We start from the raw sequence: 15,263 nt of genomic DNA on the forward strand, positions 1-15,263 counted from the left end.
ACAAACAGACACATGCAAATGACATCTAACATTGACTCAGGAGTAGCAGGTATTGTCCCATGGATGAGACAATTTCATAATGCTCACAACTACGATTTCTGAATGAGACCCATTTAATGATTATGGGAGTGATGAGTGAAATGTAGAATTACCCCAACCAGTTTTTCACCATTCCACTATGAAACCCAAACTCCAAAATATTCTTAGAGGCTTTCTACAGCTTAGACGTTAATGGCTTGCAATATGACTGAGCATGTTTTACATCAGAATCTGCAAGAATACATTCAACAGTTTACTTCAGTGAAGAAAAAAAAAACAAAAACAAATATATTTTGGACTAAACTTTTCAACGAGGAAATCAGAAAAAAAATTAATGCTTAAATATTTATTCTTCCATTTTGAATATACTGTATTTAATTTAATTTCTCTAAATGTCCATGAAAATGAACATTTTGTCCATGAAATGAAGCATTTACCTGGCTTTCAAGTGAAGATTTTTAACTACCCTGACTACTCACTTCTTTACTGGATTCTAGAAGAACATTTCTTCAAACAGCTCCATTTTAACTGTACAGGGATGCTTGAAATAGTTTCCAAATCAAAGGAAAACATCTCAGTAGATAAAAGCAGGGGCCAAAAGCCATCATTGCATTCAGTAAAGCTCCCACTGGGACCAGCTTGGCACAAGGATGCTGTTCTATCATTAATAAGCATTGTGCAGAACAGCCTTCAGTCTGTAGCCTATTTTAAAACAATGCCAAGTGAAAGAGGATGAGAAGACATCCGCTTTCAATTCTTCCTCTTTCAAGATGTGGGATGCAAATTTCAAGCAGAATATGCATCTTCCCACCCCTTTCTCTGGTGATGTGATCACTCATTTTCAGAACCTGACAGTCTTCCATGGGTCCCTACACCTCCATTAAACACAAAACCAGGACCTGGCATGTGAACAAGGAGAGGACCTGCAGCTACTTGGCCAGACCTCAGAGTCCCCTTGCAGCCATGGAGCACACCCTTCCTTCTCCTGCTTTGTCCCCAGGACAGGAGTAATTTTGGCCTGTGTATGGGAGGAAACTACAATGGCAGGACTCAGTCAGCTGGGAGACTGGGGGTGACCCTCATCAAACTATTCAAACACTTGGTTGATGGAACTGTGCTTTGGAAATACCTATTTCTCTTTCTGCTAACATAAAGACTCAACACCAGCTGGAGCGAATCCAGTCACTGCCCTGCTCCTGCAGAAGAAGGGGTGAGAAATGGCAGCGGTGAGGTAGAGGTGAGGCCAGGGATGTCAGCCTGCAGGCTGTGGAAGGAAGAGGGTGGTCCCATACCTGAGGTCTGATTATCCACAGCGATCTCTGCCAAGCACTGGTTGCGTTCCTCTTCAATCTCCAGCATGATGCTGCACTCTGGGCGCGTGCTGGATACCTACAGAAAGGGCAGAGAAAAGGAGAGTGAGCAAAACCCGTCTGTACTCAGGGATGTGTTCCTAGGGAATCACGGCCAGCCAAGCTCTCCTGGGCCACTGCACAGTGATGATATGCATCCAGTCTCATTTTATGTTTGCTTAAAAGAAGGGACTGTAACCCAGTGTCTACTGAAAAAAATATATTTCCCTCCATTCCATCTTTAAAAAAATCTAATTTTTTTTTTTTTTGATGATCAGGAGGAATTCTGTTTCTTTATGCTCCAGGAGCTCTGCCTGACTAACCTAACACTGACAGCTATCTAGGGCAGGAAGATGGCAGCTTTAAAATTCATGCCAAGAGCAGTGGGATCTGTGCTTACATAGTTTATTCCCTCCATTCTCACATGGCCTGCCTCCTGGCTTATGCTAATTCAAAGCAAAACAAAACCCAAATCAAATAAGAACAAAATCTCAGATGCAGATTGGGAGATCAAGGAGCTAAAAAGCAGAAAATTCCCAATAACATGACTTTTTTTCCCCCCAAGTGGTTTCTGCTAAGTCAGATCTAATTATATTGTTTTTGTAATAAAGCCATGTCTATAGACGCACAGGTACTTAATCGTGGCCTTCTTACATCATGAATTTCATGAACTGTTTCAATCACGAAGTATGTATCATGACAATTTGTGTCCAAAAAATGGAACCAGGAGCCAGAGAATGGACACACAGCACAGCCACGCTGTCCCCAATATGCTCCCAGTTTGGAGGGAGCACCCCACTTCATTGCTATGGCAGTGGCAAGCTGAAATCCAGGTCCCATTATGCAAGGGGGATAACAAACACAAAACCCAGTCTCTTTCAACGAGATGGCAAACTGCATTGAGCTGGGAGAAGCCTATTCAGCTGCAGAGAGATGGTGAGAGGGAAATGAGGTGGAGAGAGCAGAAGTCTTGGCTTGAGTCTATGTGGTCATTGCTAAATGCAGGAAAGACCCTGAGTTGGTAACAGATTTGAGAGGCAGGGTCAGAGCCTGTAAAACTCATCGATTCAGTGTTCACAGTTGGTGACTATTATTATTATTATTATCATTATTATTATTATTATTATTTGTGTGGGGGGAGTATTTTTGCCTGAAATAAGCAGAGAAAGGAAAAAAAGAACATTTCATGCTGCATTTCAAAACATGAGCTACTTCCCTACTCATTCTCTAGCCAAGGCTATAAACCAGAAGATTCAGAAATCCTCTGAAGGAACAATTCTTTGATGTAATTTGCCCTTTAGATTAAAATTTTAAGAAAATTGAACATATTAATTTTTATTCTCACCATCTCTTATTAATCCAACCAGCTCTCTTCCCTCTTTCACCTCATCTCTTGCTCAGACTGTAGTTTCCTTTTGGCGGGGAATGGGTCTTGATTAGTAGTGTATAGACAATTAATTGTGTGGTTTTCCAATCAAATTAAAACAACAGCAACAAAAACAAAGACATGGTGTAGGAGACTTATTTGGAATTGTCTTGGTACTCAAATGTTTCTTTTTTTTCCAAAGGAAAACAGCACTTGGGAATTTTTATCCTGTCTCATTTAAAATATAGTAGCTTCTTTTTGTTTTAATTTACAGTGCTTCTTGCCTTTTTATTTTAACTGTAAATAAAAAGCATGAGGGGTTTGCTGTAAAAAACAAAGATTGAGATGTTCTGCTGTCAGAACATTCTGACTTTTTCAATTGAAGCTTAAAACTCTCTGGACTTAACCTATTGCCAAATTAATCTCACATTTATAAATAATTTGAGTTTTCACTTTATAAATTAATTCATCCATCTCTAACTTTGATCAGGGTTGGCAAAGTGCTATGTACTCTTACAACACATTTTTCTAATTTTTTATGCAGCAAATTTTCTACCAAGCCCATTAGCAAGTACTTCACCACCACATCTTTCCTGCACTAGAATTGCATGCCTAAATTGGTTGATTGCATATTTACTCCCACTACCTGATATTTACTTTTGAGCAAATGTTTCATCGCCTTTCAAAAAAAGCACAGCCAATACATTGTTAAGTAGTTTCAGAAGTGGGCTTGTGATAGATTCAGGGAAACTTGACTACAGATATAATTTTTAAAAACTCATCTTTTTTCCATCCGGTCCTAGAGGAATGAAATCTATGTTAATTAAGACACGATCTGGCTTTCATAGTGCTAGTGCGAGCTTTTAAGCAAGGTGGATGGCTCTAATGACTGAAGAAATTTTTAGGTGCCCAGTCCCCACTGGTTTCAAGCAGACCAGGGCACTGAGGTGAGATTCATATCATGAACTTGTGATGCCCTAGGGCAGCCCTCCTTGCCAACATCCTTCCCTCCAGGAGTGTGTGGCCCCTTGTAGATCATATATTGGATCAACACCACCCAGATACCACATAGATACACTAAGCTTTCTAAAACAGCACAAGATACCTTTTATTTTTAGAGTATTTCACCTTCTTTCTCATTGGGACACATCTTCCCTTCTTTAAGTTGGGTAAAAGCTATGTGTTTTGTATGAACTGATTTTTACTATTCCTTCTAGTCCACAGAGAGCTTGTGAGCATCAGCCCTGAAGGTTTTCATGTCCCTTTGCTGACTGGAGTTGGACCAGTTCAGACTAAAATACCTACTATTTAGCTGGAGAAAGCCAGTGATGTGTGAATTTAGTGTCTAAAAGACCTTAAACGGAATATTCAAGGTCAAACTGACTCACATTCGAAGCCTTCTAGTTTATGGCTCACTCTCCACATTCACTAAATAAGGAAATAAATAATTGCAGCAATCCCACTTCTACATCCCCAGTGATAACACAGCCCTCACATATCACAGCTGTCATTGCTATGGGCTAACAAAGACTGCAGAAAAAGAAAAAAAAATGGTTTTGGACACCAATAGGAAAGAGAAAAGAATGGTTTTTTTTGTTAGTAGGTCATCAGTTCAGCTGGCCTGGTGGTGAACAGGGTGACAAGTTCAGTTGCCTGAATTCGTTTACCAGTTGACAAAATGCTTATGACTGCAAAGATCCCACAAGAGCTGGGAGTCTTGCCTGCTAAAATGTACCTTCCCTGTAAAGGAGACTTTATAGATAGCTTGGTATGAACTCCCTTCATTACTTCCACAGCTTGGTCTTTTTTTTTTTTTTTTTTTTTTTTTTTCTCCCCTCCCTGTGGAGAAGGCAGAGATTTGGGATTTTGGCATCTTTCACAGCAGGGGGGAACTGGCCACACAGACACAGGGCTAAGGACTACACCAATTCATGTTTCCCACCCAACAAGTGTAGATAAAGGGAAAGCATGACCACAGCTTTGGTTAGTTCACTTTAACGTTAGCTAGTGAACAATAATCCTTTTTCCTGGGCATGTCCATCATGGATGTGTAGCTAGCTCAAGCCCAGTACACCCTCCCTTCCTAAATGCCCTCCTGGAAAGAATAAGTTACCATGCAAAAATTGTGGTGGATTTGTCAGGGGCCATTTTCCCGGTACACACACTGAAGCCCTGAGCAGAATGATGAAGGGAAATTCTTTTCTGGATGTGATTTACTGTAGCTCTGAATTCTGCAGCAACTCCCATGTGGAATTATCCCCAAAGTCTTTATTAATGAGAGTTTTCCTTCCCGCAGGATCTCAACAATTGTTAGAGGATTACTGAGCAGTCTGGTAATGCTAAGAAAGCCATTGTGTACACTCTTTTAATTAAATACAATTTAAAGGATTGTCATTGACTGAAGGAGCTACAGAAATGTTCGGTTTCATCTGTGTCGTCATTGGCAGGGCCAGGCTAGCTATGGGGCAACTCCTCAAAGGTAGGTAGGATTCACAGCAAAGCCACAGCTACAGGTAAACAGGAATAGGGGCCCAGAAGAGGTAACACGGGCCCCAGCACCTCCTTTTCTCCTGATCCAGAGTGTCACCTGGAGAATCCAGCAGAGACGGAGACTGGAGTGACCACAATGACAACAGCATTTCAAGGCAAACAAGGGAGGGGTAGAACAGGAAAGCCTACAGAAGATGAAACCACATCCCTCACCCATTTCTGCTCAGCTCCCAGAGGCTGTAGAACAGAGACACATTTCTCTGAGTGCTCTGAATGAAGACACCTTCACAGAAGCTATGGGGAGGCAGTAACTGTATTAGACAAGAGCCTCAGTTGCCTTGGTTTCTATAACACAACTTCATAGTCACTGCTTGAGGCAGTGTTGAGGTTTCTCAAGCTTTTTTTCATGTGGGCTGCAAAGGAAATGAAAGACTTTAGCAGGCAGGTCTTATTTCAAGCCTCAACAGCATAGCCCTAGAGAGGCTGCTCGAGCTATGCCAGAAGAGCTTACCGTTAGTTTCAGTCCAGAGACTTTCATTTACACTTATTATTTGTAGGAACACAGGACTGAAGGAATTTCTTATGCAACAGTCTTGGCTCTGATTTCTTCCATAACTTAATTCAGCTCTGTCTTAAAACTAGATTTGCAGTTTCTTCCGTTTGAACATCCTCAGGAAAATAGAGTTTTATTAATAACAACCCTTTCAGTGAGCCAAAAAATACTGTGTGTGGTTCAAGTGCAAGGACGAGCAAAGAGAGTGGACCCACAGAACATACTAACAAAGGTTTTCTATCTGTAGTGATGGATAACACAATTTTGAACGCTGTCAAACCTAAGAGCTTCACAAGTTCTGGTGGTCTTGAGGGGGAAAAAAAGTTATAAATTATTTATGAAGTATTACAACTGTTTGCTTTTCTAAAGAAACTTTGTCTAAGAATCAAAAATCATGGTAGAAATGTCATGTCAGCAAGGGGAAGTAAGTGTTAGATACCAGCAATATAGACAAAAAGAGAGATAAGACCAAGCTCAAAACATATGAAGCACCCTGTGTGGCCTTCATAGGGTCAATAAGGAAACTGTAGTTTCAGAATAACTTGCAAAAACAAATGTTTTAAGGGAAAGCCAACCTATACTCTGCTATGGTCTCAGCTCTTGTAAGTACACTACTCTGCAACCAGCCGTCAGTAAGGGACTCTCAGACCAAGGTAGCATGTGTCCTTAGGAAACTTTCCCAAATAAAAGAGGTCCAGGCAAATACCCAAGTATCCTTACCCTCGGTTTGCTCACTCCATTTTATGCTTCTGCCAAATATAATCATGCCAATAACAGATCTATCATTTGACAAGGAAAGCAGATGTTTTTCTTCCAGTTCATCTAAGCAGGCCCTGTTAAACAAAGGCAACTTGGCCTAATCAATCTAGCAGCTTGGAGGCATGGAGACTTCATTTAGTCTCATTGTCCCCTCTGCCTGTGAGGGGTTGGGAGATCAAAGAAACATGTGCGGAGTGTTTTGCAAAGAGCCTGAAGAACCAGAAGGAAAGGGAAGCTGAGCAGCTGTGTTGCTTAACTCCTTACTGACAAGCTTGTATATCCCTCTGTTGGAAAGCTGAATTAGGTTCTTAAGCTAGAAGCTCTGCCCTGGCACTGGAGTAATGACACAGAGAGATTAAACAAGAGGCAGCGATTCAGAAAATTCCCACTACTGAGCAGGAGACAGCTCTGATGACTGAGTAAAAATATTTAGCTCCTTACTTAAAATTATCATCTGGAGTAGCTAAGCATGAATTTCCTTTCCAGGAAGCTCAGACAAAGGACATCAATGTAGGCTGTTGCAGAAAGATAGAGAAGCTTCACGACTGAGATCAGTGGTGTTTAGATCTATCATTCAGTGCACAGAAGAACAAAGAGCCATAACATCTCTGCTATGGTTGTGAAAAAAAATAAGCAATGAATGATAGTTATTATCCCAAGGGGCAGCAAAGGAAAGAAAAAGGGGGACTCCACTACTTGTCATCTCTAGAAACTGGAGTGCAGCAAAGTAACCTGCGGGTTGCCCTGAAATACAGGTCACTGACTGCTTCTAATTCCCTTTTACTTTTGGGTCTAAGGAACAGAGCCTGGTTGAAGAAAATTCTTCTTTTCTTAAAGGTTGTTCCAAGTATTAATTACTGAACTGATCAAACCTTCTGGAGGAATTTCACTTCCAAAGCTTCTGCTCAGGCAATTACAAGAACAAAGGAAATACAGATCCAGAACTGCTTGAGCCCCAGGACCCAGACACATGATTTGTGGATCCAGTGGGCCAAAAGCACACATCTCTAACGTAGATATCTACATCTGCCTGTTTCACATCAGTCATCCTTCCTTGCCTGCAGACAGAAGCAGGCACTTTCAGGGCACGAGACACCTCAAGCTACAGGAACTGTCTAAAATAGGTTAGAGGAAACTTAACCTATACTGCTTCATCCAGGGAGCCTTAGGCAACTGTTTGAGGCGTGGATGTCTACATTCCAAATACCTAAAGTTAAATGAGAAAACCCACAAACCTGGGCTCGTTTCTAAACTGAATGATTACCCTATAGGCAGCCCCATCATTCCCCAGTGTACTCCAAGGGTAGAAGAGAGATGGTACCTGTCAGGAGAAGTTGAGTGAAAGACTAGTAAGCGTGCTAATAAGTTTATGGGTTGTATTGTTTTCAAGATATATTGAATTTGAAAGGCTGTTGTTCAAAAAAAAAAAGGTACTTGTCTTCATGAGAATGTGCAGGTACCTATTAACCTTTTCCTGAATTGCCACCCACCCGGCACTGAGTCATCCCATGAGTAGCCACCTCTTGACTGCTGTGCACAGAAGAAATAGTCCCCAACTCAACTGCAAGCCCAGAAGAGACTTTAAAGCCCCAAGTGGATATCACAGCAAACCCAGAAGTTGCTTGTGTTCATTCCTGTCACCTCTGTCCTGGGCAAGACCCTAACTCCTGGCAAAGCCTCCATCCATCCAGGTCTGATTCTTGCCCTGGCCAAGCCCTGGGGCCCCCACCCAGTCCTGCCTTTTCTTCACTGCATCCATCTATTGCCGCTTAATTTCACTCCAACCGTGGCACCAGAATCTTGTTTTCCTCACAGATCCAACCCAGACATGACCACCCACCAGGTCCACCTGCCACAGTATTGAAGAGTTGGATTGATCTGCTCAGATGGCCCTATTAAGTTATAAGATTTTAGGTGGGGGTGAAGAGCAGAAGGGACTCCCAAATTCAGAGCAATGGAGAGTGGCAGTTTGAGCAACCCCCTGGGGAGCTCATGGGCTTGTAAGTGTGGAGGCTGTGGCAAAAGAGCTCGTTCAAAATCACAGTAAAGCTCCTGCAGGCGCTTCCCTGCACTTCATGTTCTCAGTCAGGCCCCACTGCCTGGGAGCTGTGTACAACCGTTGACACACAGGACCCTACAAGCCTCCCAGAAGGCTGGTTATTGGATATTATTTATAACTGGGGAGCAGGATGAAGAAATCTGGATGTTCTCAGGAGTTCTGCAGTGGTCTGGTTTGAGGAACCATAGTTTGGGTTAGAAACGTGCAACGCCTTTTAACTTTAGGGGAACTGAAAGCTTTAAGAATATCTAGAAATGGCACTAATCCAGTAAAGCATAGGCTGGAGTATGCTTCTCTTTGCAAGTTCAGGCATTTTTTTTCTTTCCCATACATTTGGGAAACGACTGTGAACATGCAAGGTGGTGATGTTATAGGGCAGCCCAGCAGCCAGTGTCCCAGGCATGGCCTTTTCTAGGCAGAGCAGGCACTCTAAAGCTCAGTGGCATCCAGCTGGGTGGATGAAAGAGGCTTTCTGGCATTTATTATGGCACAGCCTTAGCATCTCCAGCTCAACAGTCAAAAGTGGGCACATTCAGCATTTGCAGCAGTTGGCTGCATTTTTCCTGAAGTCACTGAACAGTCAGTGGCTTCAGGACATGGATCTTCCAAACTTCCCAGCAACCATAAGAAACAGCAAATGTCTGATTTTCTTAATTGAGCACAGGTTTGTCAAGGTCAGTACCAATTTCCAAAGAGCAACCAGGAGGAAATAAAGAAGCAAAAAACATAGAACACATAAGAAACAAGACATGAATTCCTCTTACAGTACGTCATCCTTCCAGCAGTCACCACAGTATCTTTCTACAATACAGTTGGTGATAAAGTTTTAGTAGGTGATAAGGTTTTAGCCTTCTTGGTTGTCAATATTTTCAACATCTGTAATTAAACCAACATTAGGACAAATAACATTGGATTTTATTATTCATATACTACTTCCCATCCTGAAAAAGCACCTCTAAGAGGGATTGTTTGTGCTACCATTCAAACTTCATACTGAACTCCATGTACATCTGGAACAATCTATATATGCATTTAATTTCAAAGACTGGTGATCTCCAAGGGGGAGTCCAGAAAAAAAAAATACAAAAATGTTGGCAAAAGATGTGTTTGGCTCATTCAGAGATGAGGAAAAAAAAAGAATCTTTCCTCTTTCAAAGGAAGCAAAAGGGATTTAATCAGCAAGGCTCTGGGTGAGGACATCACTTGTAGATTTGTAAGGTATCCTTTATAAAGCATCAGAGCTCTCTATAAAAGATTCCTCACAGACAGCCTAAAGGATCCAGCAGCATCTTCCAAGAAGAGCCTACCAAGACAAGCTCCCTACTGAGGCTGTATTTCAGAGCAAAGGATTGAGTCACGACTCCTAATAATGAAGGATTCAAGAGCACCCCAGTGATTTAGAGACACACCAAGAACAAGAGCTGCCATCTTTGATAAATCAGCACAAGGCCACTCCTCTCTTCTTTGGCTGAGGATAGAAGCAAAAGGGTAAATCACCTTGCTAGAAACATGTGAGGGAGTGCAAGGTTAGGACAACCACAGGGAGTATTGCTGCAGTGAAGAGAAAAGATTCACAAGAATGGAGAAAACCATTCAGAGAGCAACTGAAGAGAACCTTACCTAAGATAGTGCAGGACGGATACACAGAGACAGCCTTGATTTAGAAGAATAAAACTTGCTGGAGATCACTGTCTGGTTTTGCAGAGCTCTCCTAGAGAAACGCTTTTAATTGCCTTTACATTTGGGAGCTTTGGATTCAGATATTTTTGACATCCCTCACCCTGCCCAATGGCTGGTCTATATAGAGAACACAGTGTATGTGAGCAATTGATAAAGAAACACATCTTCTCATCAGGACTTAATGGACTGATTGATGATGGAGATTTACATTCCTGGAGGAGACAATCAACAAGAGCTGAAACTATCAGAATTCATCCTGAACAATTTTCAAAATGTGAATGGTCAATAGGGATACAACTTCTAGTTAAACATGGGAATAACTCAGAAAACTGGTCCCACCCTTCCTGGCTGAGAAGGATTTAAATCTACAGGTTAAGCAGGTTGTAACATGAGCCTAAGAGCCTTAGACTCACATGGAAATATAACAAATATGAGATGACATACACACACACACTGTCTAAACCAGGCATGCAAACATTTCCACTTGAAGAGAGCACTGATGTCTTTGCAGGAGCCTGAGGGCCACACCTAATGCCTCTGCCAGACCCAACCACCTTCCACTTAATCACTCTTACAAAAATCTCAAGATCCCCAAATGCAAGGCTGCTATGACAAGGCTGCATCTCAATTATTTTCACATTTGCTGAGTACACAGATGAGTGGCAAGTGAAACATGACCAAAGTGAAGCGTCAGGTGCTAGAAATATCTGTATTACAAATCAACCCACACTGGCAATTTCCACAATATGGACATAGCTAGACTTGGCCAGAAGAAGGCTTATCAATGGCTTTAAAGAAGCAAGGACCTCAGCCCCTCATTTATTTCATGGTCTCAGTATGCCAGCTTGGCTGTTAGCTATAGCTTTGCTTCCCATCAGTCCCTGATGCAAAGTCAACTTGCAGATGTTTTCCACCATGCAAATAAATTGTGATGAACTGGCTACTCAGGCAGATAATTAATTCTACTTTATTACACCGGGCATTTCCTTTCATCATTCCTTGCCAGATAACAATACAGCGGGGGAGAAAAAGCTCAAAGGGAAAATGTTTCTGCTTTGTTTATTTAAAAGGGGAAGTGTACCAGGGCACAAGTGACATATAAAGAGATGTAAGTGCTCCGATGGCAAAAGTGAATCTTAGCAGTACAGCACCACCAGACCTCTCACAGGTGATGCCAATGGTTGTAGCTCTCAAAAAGTTTTTACAAAGGTAGCATCTCTAGCCTCTTTTGACTGATGGAGAAACTGAGGCAGAAAGTCCAGGATTAACCATCAAGTCAATAGATAAAACAACAACAACAAAAAACATACCCGCAAACAAAAATATCAGATGACTAAATTCAGACCAGATTTGTCATATGCCATTTTATGCTGATGTCCAACTTTGTCTGAGGAGAGGTCCTGCTTTGTATGGAATGTTTAAATGTTTTAGTGATAGGAAAAAGAGTAATGGTTTTAAACTAAAAGAGGGCAGGCTTAGATTAGATCTAAGGAGGAAATTCTTTACTATGAGGATGGTGAGGCACTGGCACAGGTTGCCCAGAGAAGTTGTGGATGCCCCACCCCTGGAGGTGCTCAAGGCCAAGTTGGATGGAGTTTGAGCAACCTGGTCTGGTTGGAGGTGTCCCTTCCCATAGCAGGGGGGTTGGAACTAGACGACCTTTAAGGTCCCTTCCAACCCAAACTATTCTATGATTCTATGATTCTGTGTTCTCCTCAACATACCCTAGTCAGCTAGCAAAGAACTAACAGAGAAAATGAGACATCAGTTAGAAAAAGCACTGGGAAACGAGTCAGCCCTTGCCCAGTAGGAACAAGACAAGGACTTAAATTTCATGTTAGGAATATTAGATATGAGGAAAATAATAAATTAGATAATGAGGAAGATAAAAGCTGAGATAGACACGAGGAATGATCGGGAAACCTGGGCAGCGTGGCTGATGGCTCTTGGAAGAAAACTGTTCAGAGAAACAGAAAAGGCAAAAAATGCTGAGACTTATGCTAGAAATTTGGTCTTTGTTGTTAGGACCAACACAGTTAAGCAGGGAATGTCTTCCAGTGATATGAATATAGAGAGAAAAACAACAGGGGGTGAAATGAAATTACTATGAAAAGTGCTGAAATTAAAGATAAAACTAAATATAGCCCAGAAAACAAGAAGTCACATGCAGTTTATCCTGTTCCTCCTTGCTCCCCCCATCCTCAGCCTTCTGTTCAGTGGCTTCCTCCTACAATTCTGAAGTAAAAATATAATTTTACTAATAGAAAGTGGAATGATTGCACATGGAGAAGATAGCGTAACTTGAACAATGAAGAACAACAGGACTGACTGTGAAGGCAAATAAGAGTACCGAAAGCATTACACATGGGTTGAAAGCCATTGAAAAGAGAACACCACCAAGTCACAGAATGGTTTGGGCTGGAAGGGACCTTCGAGACCATCCAGTTCCAGCTGGGCAGGGACACCTCCCACCACATCAGGTTGCCCAAAGCCCCATCCAGCCTGGCCTTGAACACTTCCAGGGATGGGGCATCCACAGCTTCTCTGGGCAACCTGTGCCAGTGCCTCACCACCCTCTGAGTGAAGAATTCTTCCTCATAGTTAATCTAAATCTCACCTCTTTCAGTTTAAAGCCATTACTACTTGTCCTGTCACTACACTCCCTGACAGGATCCCTCCCCAGCTTTCCTGTAGGCCCTCTTTAGGTACGGGAAGGCTCTCTAATTTAGAGAGAAGGATATCATGGAGGATATTGTCAAATGCTTTGCACAAATCCAGGTAGATGATATCAGTTGCTCTCCCCTATCCACCAATCTGTAACCCCGTTGTAGAACGCCACCAGATTTGTCAGGCACAATTTGCCCTTAGTGAAGCCACACTGGCTGCCACCAATCACCTCCTTATTTTCCGTATGCCTTAGCACAGTTTCCAGGAGGATCTGTTCCATGATCTTGCCAGGCATACAGGTGAGACTGACTCAGATTGGATAGTGGGAGTGGCAGCATCTGGCTGAAAGTCAACATATGTAATGCTTTTTTTATATGAAAGAAGGAGGGAAAAAAGATCCAGACATCTATCAGCAAGTTAATCTGAGCACAGAAGTATACATTCTTTTGAACACCACTTGAAGGAAAGAACAATCAAAAACATCATAGCAAATGGAGTTATGGATAAAATACAACTTGCGGTTTATCAAAAATAAATCATGGTGTTGTAATTAATAGCTTTTTTTTTTTTTTTAATAAGGTCCCTGTTTTTTTTTTCTATTTGTTTTTGACAGAGGAAAATTGATGGATCTGATCTTTTCTATCTTCAGTAAATAGTCTAATTGCATGCCAAAAGGAAATGACTGCCCTAACTATTGATATAGGGATTAACATAAGAGTTGTGAGGAAGCCAAGGAAGTGGCTGGTGTGAACAACATACTCTTCACATGGTCTCTGTCTCCAGCAAACACCTCTTGTGGCATTTTCTGAACATCCTCAGAGGGCAATGCTTGGTTGCCTCAGTGAGCAGAAAGGGTCAGAATCCATCATACAATTATACATGCCTGCAAATGACCAATATGGCCAATGCAGATTTGCCTACAATTGGAGATGGAGGCAAGGACCCTTACAAAGGGATGGAGAAAGATAATTTAAAGGATGATGATGATGCTCTGGCAAATGCCCAGCCAACCTGGGAACTTCCCCCTCAGGGTATGAATACTAACAACTGAACTACAGAAACATGGTTTAAAAATAGGGATGAGTGTGAACACAGTAAATTATAACAAAAAGATCCTTGCAATGTAGATTCAAGATAGCAGTGATGAGACAGACAGGATTAATCAGCCCTTCACAGCCAGAAAGCCAATAAACCTGGATTTTCATTCCTTCTCCATGCCTTGTCAGCACCTGTCTGCTCCGCAATTTCTCATCCAGAACCTGATATTTCCTGGCTTCCTTCCAGCATCCTTTGATGCTGAATGCTTGCTCACATAAATTCAAGTGACAGCAGTGATACCAGACAGGTGTTCCAGAAACTGCAGTCCTGCAGGTTAACTACATTAATGTTGGAAAGACAAGGGAGAAGGATGAGAGGGCAAGAAAAAAAAAAAAAAGAAAAGAAAAAAAAAAAAGAAAAGGAGAGAGAGAGAGAAATAGTGACTAAAACCAACCTTGGTTTTGGGAAAGTATGAAAATATGCAAAAAAAGTTTTTTTGCAACTGCCCCTTCAAGCATTTAAGCTGAAGTAGATGAGGGAGAAGCAGTAGCACGTTGAGTAACAGCAATGCCAATTCCTCTAGCCAAGTCTTAAAAACCTCCAGGAATGGAGACTTCACAATCTTTCTAGATGACCTGTTTCATTGCTGCACAACCCTCATAATGTAGAAATCTGTCCTCTTTGTAAAAGTTCTGCAGGTACATTTTGGATAACACCCTGGCGAAAACTTGAACTCAAAGAGGAGTCATACTATTACATCTTATGCAGCAAAAGGTCAGGTGTATAGTTATGCGCCCCCTTTCTCATCTTCAGAAATAATAACCAGTAAATCTGCACTGGGAGGGTGGATTGTAAAACACAAACTTCAGCCAAAGAGATTTCTATTGGCTTCAAAACAGCCAGGATTTCACCTAGATTCCAGGTAGCTGGCACAACATAGATCCTGGCTAACTTGCTCAGCAAAACAAGAATGGTATTCTAAGAATGATCCAAGGTCTGGAAAAAAAAAAAAGTCTAATCAATCACAACCAGTAAGTGCCTAAAACATAAGACGATTTCCTACAGAGGATAACTATTTACGCTGAAAAAAGGCTTAACAAATTCCTGTGACTGAACTCTCTAATGAGACAAATGTGGATTAGAAATAAAGCACTGCTTGGGAATGGATTAACACTGACTGGCATGACTTAGTGGAAGAGCCTTTCCAGACTGACTCTTCAAACCAGTTGGGTTTGTACTGCAGGTCCAAAGCAGACACTGTTG

The 15,263-nt window shown here is 41.8% G+C and overlaps 1 protein-coding gene across 1 annotated transcript in view; it reads right to left on the minus strand.

Annotated features, from left to right (window-relative positions):
- Positions 1-15,263, minus strand: part of VIPR1 (vasoactive intestinal peptide receptor 1) — a 112,680-nt gene that overhangs the window by 72,161 nt on the left and 25,256 nt on the right. The window contains exon 2 of the mRNA XM_040549730.1: positions 1,332-1,428. Coding sequence (XP_040405664.1) covers positions 1,332-1,428 — 97 coding nt within the window. The remainder of the gene's footprint in view (positions 1-1,331; positions 1,429-15,263) is intronic.

Source organism: Cygnus olor, chromosome 2 (genome assembly GCF_009769625.2).
Source record: "Cygnus olor isolate bCygOlo1 chromosome 2, bCygOlo1.pri.v2, whole genome shotgun sequence".
Taxonomy (NCBI): domain Eukaryota; kingdom Metazoa; phylum Chordata; class Aves; order Anseriformes; family Anatidae; genus Cygnus; species Cygnus olor.